The sequence below is a fragment of the Rousettus aegyptiacus genome, unplaced genomic scaffold (assembly GCF_014176215.1).
Source record: "Rousettus aegyptiacus isolate mRouAeg1 unplaced genomic scaffold, mRouAeg1.p scaffold_m13_p_1, whole genome shotgun sequence".
NCBI classification, from domain to species: Eukaryota; Metazoa; Chordata; class Mammalia; order Chiroptera; family Pteropodidae; genus Rousettus; species Rousettus aegyptiacus.
In genome coordinates this window covers 29,442,610-29,456,903 of record NW_023416284.1, presented here as the reverse complement: position 1 = coordinate 29,456,903, position 14,294 = coordinate 29,442,610, and the positions used below count along the sequence as shown (strand labels likewise).

The window sequence follows — 14,294 nt, the reverse complement described above, 5'->3', positions numbered from 1 at the left end:
ATATTGGCATCTTCATATTTTTAGAATAGAAAATTGAGCTCAGAAAAGTTAAGTACGTTATTCAAAGTCACACACTAACAAGTGGTATTTCTAATACTAGAACCCCAGTCTGTCTGACTCCAAATCAAATATCCTTCTCAACATCTCTCTCAATTCTATCTTATAATGCACTCTGTTTCCCAGAGTGCATGTTTTCTAAGGATTTGAAATCAACCTTCTTCAGAGAGTAAATTTCATCCAAGGCCTGAACCTCTCGGAGTAATTTCTATAACAGTCATGGGATTGTGCTGTGAACTTGGGCTTGGTTTTGGGGGTAAAGGTAGGTGAGAGGAAGTAAGAACTGGCTTTCAGTGTTTTCAAAGTTCTTGGCATGTACTTAGGCTCACAATAAAAAGCTCTTGCTTCTGACATTTTCATATCTGAGAAATTGCTATATCGACCTTCCAAGAAACTCAGCATTCTGCAAAGACAGTGGTTCTCAAACTTCTCTGAATCACTCAGAGTACTTGTTAGAACAAATTATGGGGCCTATCCCCAGAGTTTCTGATTCAGTAGGTTGGAGTGAGGCCTGATCATTTGCAGATGCTGATGCTACTGTTCTAGAGACCATGTTTTGAGAACCACAGCACTAAAGGAAGTCTTATGGGTTAGACTCTAGAGCGCAATGCATTCATGCTTCCCTTAACTACTCAGAGTTCCGTACTGGTCCCCAGGCTGCTCACCTAGGGAGGGCCTGGACAGGGTTTAAAGGAACTTAAAGAAGCAATCAGGCATGAAGTTTTCTCTTCTCCCCATACTTGCACACAGATGCTTTACTTTCTCTTCTGTTAAAATCTCTAAAGTATCTCTGCCCCCATAAAGGGCCAGTCCTTACATATTTGCTCTGGGTTCTATACCATCTCCTTTTGCAAAGGATTTTATACCTGCAGTTATCCTTGCCCTGGCATCATTAATTTTTTGGTCTCTACTGGATCAACCCCATCAGCACATAAACCTGCTCTAATATCTTTAGTCTCAAGAAAAGTGCCTTTGATGTTCTCACCCCCTCCAATCATTAATCTATTTCTCTTCTTCCTGTTAAAGAACACTTCTTGAAAAACTTGACTGCAATTACTCTTTCCATTTGCTCACCTCCATTATCTCTTCAACCCACTGAAGTTGAGCTTCCATTGCTCATTGCTGACACTACTGAAGTAGCTATTGTCAAAGTCACCAGTAATCTCTATATTTCTAGATACAATAGTCACTTCTTAATTGTTACTTTATTTGATCTCTTAGTAATTTTCAGTAAAATTGACCATATCCTTGAAACCTGTTCTTCTCTTGGCTTCCATAATCCCCACCCGCCTGGTTTTCCTCCAGCATTTCTAGCTGCTTTCTCTCAGTGCTTTTCAGGCTCCTCTGCCTTTTCTCAATCCTTCTAAATATTGAGTACTCCACAGCACCCACTTCCCTGTCTGCATTCTCTACCTAAGTGATCATATTCAGTCCCGTGGCTTTAAATACCATCCAGATGCAGCTAAGTCACAAATTTATGTCTCTAACTCTGACCTTCCTCCTGAGCTCTAGGCTCAGTGTCCAGCTTCCTGCCACTTCTAAGAAACATCTCAACTTAACATGATCATCACAGAACTCTTAATTTTCCTGCCAAAGCCTTATTTTTTCCCGTTATGCCCATCTTAGTACACAGCAACAAGATGCATCTAATTGTTCAAGAAGAAAATCTAAGAGTTGTCCTTGGTTTCCTCTGTTTCCTACCTTCTGCACCCAATTCAAGATCTGATGGCTCTCAGAATTTTGATATTTCCTCAAAATTCCATTCTTAGCACTCCACTCTTCTCATCCTAAATTATGAGGTTTTCTTATCTTTTTTGTTTGGTGATGGGTGGGACCCTATCCCTCCCTACATTAATTTTAGAAGAATCAGTAAATGCTATAACATAGACACCCCATAGAGGAAGAACTACAATGTGAAGAAAAAGTTTTCTCATGAGGTTTATATAGGTCTTTAGGATTCTTAAATCCTGAAAGTGGATAGAGTAACTCTTTTACGATCTGAACATTTGTGCATTTTTCTTACTGTGACACTGTTCCAAAGTTTTTACCTCCTGCACTTTACATATTAAAGATTTCCTGCCACCTGGTGTTCATAAAGTACACTGTAATTGGTAGGACCTTACTATCCCTGTTGGACTAAATGCTAACATCCTAAATTATAAAAATTTTCTACCAGAAGGTGAAAACATCTAATAGACTAAATATCCAAAGAGTTAGATTAGACTAAGATGACTTTTGAGAGCATTTTTGCCTTAGCTTATGTCCTTTCTCCTATTAGTATATACACCCTCCTTCCATCTCTCCGCAAAAAGAACTATATCTCTTGTTAATCTTTTAAAATAAAGTACTACTTATACACAGGTTAAAACATCAAACAATTCTACAAATCTTATAGTAAAAAAACAATATTCCCTGGCCCCATTTCTTCACATTGCCAACTCTCACTTCTCAGAAAGAGCAATTTTTACCTTTTAGTTCCTTTTTCTAACATGCCTCCACATGTCAAACTAACTGTTCTTTTTTTATCTTTAAATTCTATATATTTTTTCTTTTCCTACAATGAAAGATGAGGATTTACCTCTCTAAGGGTCATGTCCTTAGCATTCTTTCCCAAACAGGCATCTTAACAATTCAGTATGGATAGGCTGAGAATATTCCAAACCTCTGAGTTCTGGTTCCTTTTTGATTAACAATTCTGTTTTTAAATCATTTCTCTCTCCTCCCATTTTACTATAAGCAGTCAAGAGGAACTAGGTTGCTCCTTCAACGCTTTGCTTAGATATTTCCTTAGCTAATTTCATCACTTGCAATTTCTACCTTTCACAGGACATTAGGATGTGAACATAGTTTAGCCAAGGTCTTTGCCACTTTATAACAAGGATCTCTTTTCTTCCAGTTTTCAATAATATATTCCTTAGTTCCCTCTGAGACCTCATCAGTACAGTCTTTACTGTCCATATTTCTACCAACATTCTATTCCCTTCATTCTGATTACCTTAGGTATATATTCTCTAAGAAACTTGAGGCTTTTTCTGTGGCTCTCCTCTTTTCTTTCTGGGACCTCACCAGAATCATCTTTAAAAGTCTGTTCACAGCAGCATAGGTTTTTTTCTAGCATGCACTTCAAAACTCTTCCAGCTTCTACTCTTTACCCAGTTCGAAAGCTACTTCTACATTTTTAGGTATTTATTGTAGTAGCACCCCACTTCTTGGTGCCAATTTCTGTGTTAGCCTTTGGGGTAAGTAGCCTTGAGCTGCTATAAAAGAATACCATTAACTAGGTGACTTGAAAATAACAGAAATTTATTTCTCACTGTTCTGGAGGCTAGGAAGTCCAAGATCAAGTGACCAGCACATTTGGTGTCAAGTAAAGGCCAGCTTAGTGGTTTGTAGACAGCTGTCTTTTCACTGTATCCTCACATGGCATAAGGCATGAGAGATCTCATGACAGAGCTCATTCTCACTGAGTCTACAGGACCCAGTACATATGTGCATACCATTAACTTCTCCCTCATTCTCTCAAATTAGTGATATTATTATTTGGGATTAAATCAGCGTTAAATGTTTACATTATTAATAATGTATTATTAAATTATATGAAATAATATAAATATTATTTGTAGCACAGTCATGGAGTATACTAATATTACATTTACTTTCTTATACAACCTTTTTTTCCCTTCAGGAATTAACCATTTTTTGTTTGTTGCTTGGCTTTTACAGAGGTTGCAGTTATTTCTATTGCTATTATTATCTCCAAATTGTCCACCACAGCTATAAAATCTTCATTTAATATGTTTGGTCACATCACATAATCTATCGATATCATTATTGTCTTAGAGACATCCTTCTGGAGCCCTTTATTTTCCTATCCCTGACCTAGATTGTTTGCTCTCTGAACCCACTACATAGTAACCATTGCAGATATTGCTCTTTATTGTCATTCCAGGACTTTTTCTTTCCTTTCTTCTGTGTTGGGCCCCTTGTTTTCTGACTCTAACATCCTCTTCTCTCTGGGTTTACTGTCTTGCTTTGGTGGAGTACATCTTCGAGTAGCTTCTAAGGTAGGTTGCGTGGGAGATAAATTTTCCACAATTCAAGATAAATTTTGCATTGCTGAATATTTATATTTCACCATCACTTTTGACTGATACTTCGATCGGGTCTAGAATTTTAGATTGGAAACCTTGTTCTTTGTTTTAGCCAATCATCTATATAGGATACTTAGGTTGGTTCCATGTCCTGGCCTTAGTGAATAATGCTGCCATGAACATCGGTGTGCAGATATCTTTTTGGATATGTTTTCAAGTCTTTGGGGTAAATACCCAGTAGAGGGATTGCTGGATCATATGGTAGATCCATTATTAGTTTTCTGAGGAACCTCCATACTGTTTTCCATAGTGTCTGTACAAATTCGTAGTCCCACCAGCAGTGTATGAGGGTTCCTATTTCTCCACATGCTCTCCAACATTTGTTATTACTTGTCCTGGTGATAACAGCTATTCTAACAAGTGTGAGATGGTATATCATTATGGTTTTGATTTGCATTTCCCTAATAGCTAGCGATGTTGAGCATCTTTTCAAATATTTGTTGGCTGTTTGTATGTCTTCTATAAGAAATGTCTGTTTAGGTCCTCTGCCCATTTTTTGATTGGATCGTTTGTGTTTTTGTTGTTATTGAGCTGTATGAGTTCTTTGTATATTTTGGATATTAGGCCCTCATCGGTAGCGTTGCTTGCAAATGTATTTTCCCATTCGGATGGCTGTCTCTTTACCTAGTTGACGATTTCTTTTGCTGTGCAGAAGTTTTTAGTTTGATGTAGTCCTATTCATTTATTTTAGCTATTACTTTCCTTGCCTTTGAGGTAAAATTCATAAAATCCTCTTTGAGTCCAAGGTCCTTGAGTTTAGTTCCTACGTTTTCTTCTATGCATTTTATTGTTTCAGGCCTTAAATTCAGGTCCTTAATCCATTTTGAGTTAATTTTAGTGTGTGGTGATAAACAACAATCTAGTTTCATTCTTTACCAGGAAGCTTTCCAGTTTGCCCAGCACTTATTGAAGAGGCTTTCCTTTCTCCACTGTATGTTTTTGACTTTTCTGTCGAAAATTATTTGCCCGTGTAAGTATGCATTTACTTCTGGACTCTCAATTCTGTTCCACTGGTCCGTGTGTCTGTTTTGCTGCCAATGCCATGCAGTTTTGATTACTGTCGCTTTGTAGTATAATTTGAAGTTGGTCAGAATGATGCCTCTCCTCATTCTTTTTCCTCAAGATAGCTTTAAAATTCAGGGTCTTTTGTGCTTCCATATAAATCTGATGATTTTTTTTTGTTCTATTTCTTTAAAAAATGCTGATGGGATTTCGATGGGGGGATTGCATTAAATCTGTATAATGCTTTAGGTAATAAGGTCATTTTAACTATGTTGATTCTTCCAATCCAAGAACACGGAATATCTTTCCATTTCTTTGTATCTTCTTTGATTTCTTTTAATAGGGTCTTATAGTTTTTATTATATAGGTCCTTCACACGTTTCATTAGATTTATTCCTAGGTATTTTATTCTTTTTGTTGCAATCGCGAAAGGAATTGTTTTTTCCATCTCTTTTTCTGATACTTCGTTATTAGAGTATAAGAACGCTATGGATTTTTGAATGTTGATTTTGTATCCAGAGACTTTACTGTATTTGCTTATTGCTTCTAGTAGTGTTCTTGTGGAGTCTTTAGGGTTTTCTATATAGAGAATCATGTCATCCGCAAATAGTGACAGTTTGACTTCTTCGTTTCCTATTTAGATGCCTTTTATATCTTTCTCTTTGACTGCACTCGCTAGGACCTCCAATGTTATATTGAGTAAGAGTGGTGATAGTGGACAGCCTTGCCTTATTCCTGATCTTAGAGGGAAGGTTTTTAGTTTTTCACCATTAAGTATAATGTTGGCTGAGGGCTTGTCATATATGGCTTTTACTATATTAAGATATTTTCCTTCTATACCAGTTTTGTTAAGTGTTTTGATCATACATGGGTGCTGTATCTTGTTGAAGACTTTTTCTGCATCTATTGATATGATCATATGATTCTTATTTTTTAATTTGTTTATGTGGTGTATCACATTAAGGAACTCGTGTACGTTGAACCATCCCTGTGCCTCTGTGATGAAGCCCACTTGATTGCGCTGTATAATCTTTTTACTATGTTGCTGTATTCAGTTCACTAGTATGTTATTTAGGATTTTTGCATCTGTGTTCATAAGAGATATTGGTCTGTAGTTTTCTTTTTTTGTGTTGTTGCTACCAGGTTTTGGTATCAGGGTAATGTTGGCCTCATAAAATGAGTTGGGAAGTATTGCATCCTCTTTGATTTTTTGGAAGAGTTTGAGGAGAATAGGTATTAAATCTTCTTTGAATGTGTGGTAGAATTCACTGGTGAAGCCATCTGATCCTGGACTTTTACTTTTTGGTAGGTTTTTGATGATTGTCTCAATTTCCATACTGCTGATCGTTCTATTTAGATTTTCCAGTTCTTCTTGATTCAGTCTAGGAAGGTTGTATTTTTCTAAGTACTGGTTCCTTTATTCTAGGTTCTTAAATTTGGTGTTACATACTTTTTCATAGTATTCTTGTATGATCCATTGTATTTCTGCAGTGTCTGTTGTAATTTCCTCTCTTTCATCCCTGATTTTGTTTATTTGTGTCCGTTCTCTTTGTTCTTTAGTGAGTTTAGCCAGGGGTTTGTCAATTTTATTAACCTTCTCAAAGAACCAGCTCTTCGTTGCATTTATTTTTTCTATTGTTTGTTGTTGTTGTTGTTGTTGTTTCCAATTTCAATTATTTCTGCTCTAATTTTGATGATTTCTTTCCTTCTGCTGACTTTAGGCTTCATTTGTTCTTCCTTTTGTAGTCATTTAGGTTGTTTATTTGGGCTTGTTCTTGTTTTTGGAGGTAGGCCTGTAATGATATGAGCTTTCCTTTTATGACTGCTTTTGCCGCGCGCCAAAAGTTTTGATATGTTGTACTATCATTATCATTCATTTCTATATCTCTCTTAATCTCTTTTTATTTCTTTGCTGACTCAGTAATTCTTTAGTAGTATGTTCTTTAATTTCATTGTATTTGTGGTCCTTTCTGCTTTCTTTTTACAGTTTATCTCTAGTTTCATAGCATTATGATCAGAGAATATGGTTGGTATGAATTCAACTCTTATATTCGTTGAGGCTCTCTGTGTCCCAGTATGTGGTCAATCCTTGAGAATGTTCCATGTGCACTAGAAAAGAATGTGTAAGCAGCTGTTTTGAGACGAAAGGCTCTGTAAATGTCAATTATGTCCAGTTGGTGTAATGTATCATTTAAGGATGTTATTTCCTTATTGATTTTCTGTTTGGATGATCTGTCCATTTATAACAATGGAATATTTAGGTTCCCTACTACGATAGTGTTTTTGTCTGTTTCTCCTTTTAGTTCTGTTAGTAATTGCTGATTGGGAGCATAGATATTAATAAGTATTATGTCTTCTTGGTGCATGATTCCCTTTAACATTATGAAGTGTCCCTCGGTATCTTTTTTTACATTTTTCATTTCGAAGTCTATTTTGGTCGATATTAGTGCTGTTACTCCCACTTTTTTCTGAATGCTACTTACTTGAAATATTATTTTCCACCCTTTCACTTTGAGTTTGTATTTGTCTTTGGAGCTGAGATATGTCTCCTGGAGCCTGCATATGTTTTGGTTTTATTTTTTGATCCAATCTGCAACTCTGCTCCTTTTTATTGTAGTTCAGTCCATTTACATTTAGGGTGATTACTGAAACATGAGGTCTTTTTATAGTCATTTTATCTTTTGCTTTCTGGTAGCTTATTGTAGCCATTGTTTCCTTGTCCTTGTGTTTCCGTTTTCTTTATTTTGGATGGCTTGAACATGCTGGTGTGTAGTTTGGGTGATTTTTGTTGAGTTTTAGATGTTTATCTTATTGTTATTTCAAGGGGAAAGACTGGGGGACGTCTCTCACTTAGCCATGTTTAATCCAATCTCCACATTATCTCATTTAATTCTCACACTGTCCCTACAACATAGTTGTTTTTATGATCTCTATTTTACAGTCAAGGGATTTCAAAATTCAGAAAGTCCAAGGTCAACTAACCAAAAATTAAAACCCTTTCTGAGCACCTCCATTCTGACTCCTGTCCTTATGTTAAATGCTCTTCCTCTATGCTGCTTTTACACCCTAAACATATCTTTACTTTAACACTTACCATATTCAAATGGCATTTTGTTTATCTATCTCCCCCTACTAGATAGCTCTTTAAGAGTAGGAACAGTATCTTATTCTCCAGTACAGGGCCTTGAACATGGAAAGCTCTCAGTAAAATTCAAGCCCACATCTATTTTGGTCATCATCATAGGCACATTCAGATATTAAGATAATCACTCTGCTTTAAGGAAGCTCTGGAAAGGAAAAATAAATCAGTTCTGAAATCTTTAGCAGATCCATATTTTTAAATTGAGAAATACAGAGATTTGGGAAATATTTTTTAACAACTAAAAAATGGAAGAAAAGTATAAGCTAAAACATTAAGACTCACATATACATCAAAGAACAGATATGAAGAATATGGGTTGTTTTATTTTCCAGGGGCACTATGGGTGTGCATCATTTTAAATCCACACTGCAAACTGGAAGAAAAATCCTCTTGGCTGCAGCAACTGCAGAAATGGAGCGACCTGGATGTCTGTCCTCTGGAGGATGGGAACTATGGGCATGAGCTACCCAACATCACCAATGCACTTCCCCAGAATGCTAATCACAACCCAGGTGAGCAGATATCCTTTAAGGGTCTTTGTGCCTGTAACACCAAAAATCAAGAGTAGAGTCCTAGAAAAAAGGTAGCTGGACAACCTTTTGACTATCAGGACTGTCATCTTAAGTAAGAAAAGCCAGTCTTTCTGTTTGTCTTGAAATGCCAAACTTTAAATAAGGGTAAGCTTTTTTACCTTCGACATTGGAGATGCTGTCCTTTTCCACATATAGAGTGTCCTTATAGTGCCCAGCATAAATTCCTAAAGCCTTCTGCATGCATCTTCTTCAAGTTCTTCATCACTAATGGATCTTGGTCTCAGTTGGGGTTGGTTTTAGCTCGGAAGACTTACCTCAAGGTAAGGATGGAAGGCTTGCAGAAAAGAGCTTTTAAAAAATGTCCTAACATTTGTCTTTCTTATTTTTATGTTTTCCTTAAATGGTTATACAGCAAGTAGTTAGGAGGGGTCGTGCTCCCAAGTTAAGGTTAGGATTCTTGCCTCATTGTAAGACAAATCCAGTACAGTGATATTGTATCCTCTGCATTTTGAGCCCACTGGCCTACTGATACCACTGGGCATCAGCATTCACATCAGTTTTAGTTTATATAACTCAGGGTATTTGACATTGGCAACCAATTACTCTTTAGCCCACTGGGAACCTTTATTGGTAGGAGATTTTATCAGACACTGACTTTACATGTAGTCCTCTTTATGTTAGGTGATAAATCTACTGATATTTTTAATCTCAAAAAGGAAGTCATTTAAATTATTATTCTTGCTTGGTTTTAATCTACTGTACCCTTATTGATTATTGGTGTCTTTAAGGCAACTAAGGTAATGAAAGGTGAAAGGCTGCAACTTTGCCACTTCTTTAAGCTACTCTTTACTGGCACTCATCTGACCTGTACAATACAGGAAGCCATCTTTTTAGTATTGGCTTTGGGTTGTCATAGAGAAAGTCAGTGCTTATAAAACACATGCCTCCACTCTTGTAGTTTCTTCCTTGTCATAATATATTGGTTATTCAGCGTTATTAGTTCTCATTTGAGTATATTGCTTCCTCTGCAGTCTTCTCAAGTTACAGCTGATTTATCTCTCACATCTCTTTACTACTGGAGTTTATGGAGCAATAGACATTCTGCTTATTCTTCATTGTCATTTCTACATCATTGTCCTTCACTCCTAAACTGACCCCACAGCTTTAAAGTTTGCACCATCAAAGTATACTATCTACTACCCTTCTGGTTTGGTCATTTGGAGACCCTCTGGGTCAATTCCCATCATTCCTTGAAGATTTTTGGCTTTTGGCTTATAGCACTACTCTCTGTCACTACTTTTATCATAATTCTTGATGATTTCAGTAGCCACATTCATGATCCTTCCAGTATTCTAGTTTATCAGTTCTTTGACCTCCTCTCTTTTAATAGTTTCATCTTCCAACCTAACTTGGTCATATAATCCCAAGATCCTACCCTAAACCTTGTCACCAATAACTTTCTTCATAATCTCAATTTAAAGAAGCCCTACTTACCACCACCAGTCTTTACTAGCTTATTTTCTTTAGTAGCCCAAGTCTAGTAATTCTTTGACCTACTAGGAATTTTGATTCTACTGTTTTTTTATTCTCTTGATAGCCTCATTTTCCTCCTTATCCAGGTTACATTCTTTGGTGCATCATTATAATCACTCCCTTGTACACATGGTCAATCCCCTTTTTTTCTTTGTTACACTCATGTAGCAAATCTGTAATGTTAGTAGCTCAGTCTTAACTCTCTAATTACTTGGTGCTTATGCTAGCCCAGTTGAACATGGTGGATAGAAACACAACCATGATAACTGGTCTTATTTTAAGTTTATGACCAGTAATCTCAAGTGGATCCATAGTACTGTATAGACATCCAATGCATTTCCCTAGTCTATGTCTTATTTCACTCTTTTAAATTACTATTTCCATCATCTTTTCCCTAAAATTTACTATATTCCTTTCCTTCCTCACTTTCAGCTGATAGCTTTGCTTCCTGTTCACTGAAAATATAGAAGTAATCAGAAGAGAATTTCCAAAATTAAATCACCTCATCTGCCTCTGTGTATGCCCATCTACTATGCTACTTCCACTGTTTTTGTTTGTTCTTCTAAGTTTAAGCCTTCTACTTATTCTCAGCATCTTTTTCCTTCTCATTTTTCCAGGACATCACTCTAGGAATTCTCTCCTCTTTCCAGCACCATAAATTTTTGTGGATTATTCCTATGAGTATATAAGCACATTGTTTTATCTGTCATCCCCAAACAAAACAAAACAATAAACACTTGTGGCCCCACATGCCTCACTTGCTACCACCCTGTTTTTCTTAGGTGGCAAAAAGAAACGGTAGACTTAAGAAAAATAATTTTAAAATAGTATATATTTACTATCTCTATTCTTCTGTTCTTATTCTTCTTTGAACTCACTCTAGCCAGCTTTCATCCCCATACTACTGAAACAGCTCTTGTAGTGGTCACTAATGCTAATGACCATTTCTAAATCTGCTGGTTGAGTCTTGGTCACAATCTTACTTGACCTATAAGCAGTTTTGTCACAATTGATCACTCTGTCCTTAAAACACCTTTTTCATCTTATTTCCAAGACACTACTCTCTTGGTTCTCCTCTTGCTTCATTGGTCCCTCTTTCTCAGTCTTTTTTTACTGTCTCCTCCCCTCTTCCCAATCTAAAATGCTAGTGTGCCCAAGGCTCGGTCATCAAACCACTTCTCTTTATATGCTTTTTCCATTGGTGGTTGCATTGTTTTAATTATAATCTATATACTAGCAACCTCCAAGTTTATATTTCCTACCTAGAGTTTTCCTCTCAACTCCAGACTTATACGTTCAACTGCCTTTAATATCTCCACTTAGATATTAATAAGCATCTTCAGTAGGATTTTTTTACCCCTTGTGACCCACTTAATCTGAGCTTCCTGCAGTCTTCCCTGTCTCCATATGTGGCAAGTGTGCCTTAAAAACCTTGGAGTCATTCTTAATTTTTTCCTTTCTCTCTCAGCCCAGATCTAATCCTTGAGCAAATCCTATTACCTTTACTTTCAGAATATATCCAGAATCCATCTATGTTCATCACCTCCACTGCTTATTACTCTGGCTAAGTTACTATCGTCTTTCACAAATTATTGCAATGGCCTCCCAACTGTTCTTTCTCTTTTTGCCCTTCCACTTATAGTTTAATTTCAATACCGCTGTCACTTATCCTTTTAAAATGCAAGTTACATCATATACCTTCAGCAGCTCAAAGCCTTCCAGTGGCTTCTCATCTTACTTAGAAAACCAAAGTCATCTTTTACTCATGGCCTACAAGGCCCTCATGATCTGGCTCCCTAGTATCTTTCTGACCTCATCTTCTATGATTTCTCTGCTTGCTCATTTCATTTCAAGTACACTGGCCTCTTTGCTTCCCTCAAACACTCCAGATATGTTCCCACCTCAGGATCTTACCATTTGCCATTTCTTTTGACTGGAATACTTTTCCTTAGTTATGTCTATGGCTTGTCCTTCAGTTCCTTCAGGTATCTGTTCAAATGTTACCTTATTAGAGACCATTCTATATAAAACATTTACTCCTACTCAATAGCAGCTTGCCTTTCTCCCTAACTCTGCTCTCGTCTTTTCTATAGCACTCATAACCATCCGATATATCTGATATATATTCATTGAATTATCTCTCCGCATTTGGATATAAAGGTCCCTGAAGGCAGGGACTTCGTATGTCTTTAGCACCTGGCACAGAACCTGCCATGTAGTAGGCACTCATTATTTGCTAACTTAATGAATTACAAAACATTTGGAAGCCTAATCCCCAATGTGAGCTGAGCAAACTCATGGTAGATTTTTTCTTAGTTCAGTAGAAGAGGGGCTTAGACTGCAACCAGTAGAAGAGTCATTGTGCTTCTACTGAGAGGCAACATAAAGGAGAGCAATTTCAGTAAATAATGTCAGTGCTATTCTAATTTAATCCTCTGAACCTGTACTCTGTAAAATATATCAAATGCTGAAGAGCTGACCAGATTCCAAGGACTTTTGCTTGGTGAATGAATATGTTCATTTCTTTCATGTTTAGTCTGAATCTTCTGACTTTCCCTCCCAATTTTTTTATGTAGGCTTAATAGATACATACCTTATTTGGGCATATCTGGAAACATCTATATAATACTTCAGTTCTTGATCCCAAAATAGTTTTAACCAACCTTAATTTGGCAGAGAGTAAGTTAAATAATTTTTTATGTTTTTAAAAAAATATGTCCTTAAATGTCATTTCCATGAGTACTCCTATATTTATAGTTTATGACAGTGTATCTTATATTTGATCTTCTTCCACATCACTCTTAAGAATTGAGCCTATTTCATCTACTGTTTTCCCTGAAGCTCTTTTCCTGAAGAGATGGCATGGTAAAACTCTAATGAGAAAACATGTTAGTCTTTTGTCTACATCAGTTTTTCTTACTGGAGAACAAAGATGCAGATATCATTGTGCTAAAGACACCAGAATACACAGGGCTTCAGCTCTTATTCAATTTTTAATATGAATTTCATGGAAGTCCTTAGTCTGATAAGGACCATGCTATAAATGAGACAGGTTATGGATTGACCAGGGAAATTACCTAGCTACTCCTCTTTCCCTCTGACTTCTATAGAATCAGTTTGTATCCTCATAACTGAGCAGGTGGACACCACTGTTTCTCCTTTCTTGCATGTGGCTCTGCATCCTCGGAGAAACTGGTCTTCTGTAAGAAGTAAAAATGCAACCATAGATCTCTATAGAAAGATTCTTCCCATAGAAGGCACAGACACACTAAAAGTTATCCAATAAAATAGGTAACACAACAAACACCCAGACAGATGGTAGAGTGGCTGCTCTCACTAACCACATACTATACTTCTGCCTACCTGCCTACCCTCCTACCCTGAAGAAGACAGAACCTAGAACTTTAGATTACCCATCATTGAACTGCTGCATTTCTTCATTTCCCCAGACTCCTTATCCAGACCAAGACGAACAGTGTTTACGAGAGCCATCGAGGGCCGTGAATTGCATTGGCAAGACAGCCACCTACAGCGGATAATTACCTGTGATATATATATAGCTCCTGCCTGTCAGCGGGAAAGTGAGAAGCTACTCTTTAATTCCCAAGGCCAGCCACTGTGGCTTGGTAAGTGTACTTCTCCTCCAAGACTTTTAGGGTCCAGTCTCACCTCCTAGCCTGAATGAGCCATGTGCATAGGCACCAGCAACATGACTATAATTTGGATAGTCTTCATACAGATCTTTTAGGGTCTTGACTCAGGCCTCAGAGTGTTTATGTGGGGCCTGAGCCTTTTGCATATGTACTCAGCTGAGGTGTAGTAACCTCAAATAGAAGAATTTATATTGTGTTTCCTAAATTGTGGGAGGGGAAAAGA

General features: G+C 37.0%; 1 protein-coding gene across 1 annotated transcript in view; it reads left to right on the top strand.

Moving 5' to 3' along the window:
* Positions 1-14,294, top strand: part of ZSWIM5 (zinc finger SWIM-type containing 5) — a 138,669-nt gene that overhangs the window by 93,393 nt on the left and 30,982 nt on the right. Inside the window, exons 5-6 of the mRNA XM_016123497.2 lie at positions 8,685-8,864; positions 13,868-14,044. Coding sequence (XP_015978983.1) covers positions 8,685-8,864; positions 13,868-14,044 — 357 coding nt within the window. The remainder of the gene's footprint in view (positions 1-8,684; positions 8,865-13,867; positions 14,045-14,294) is intronic.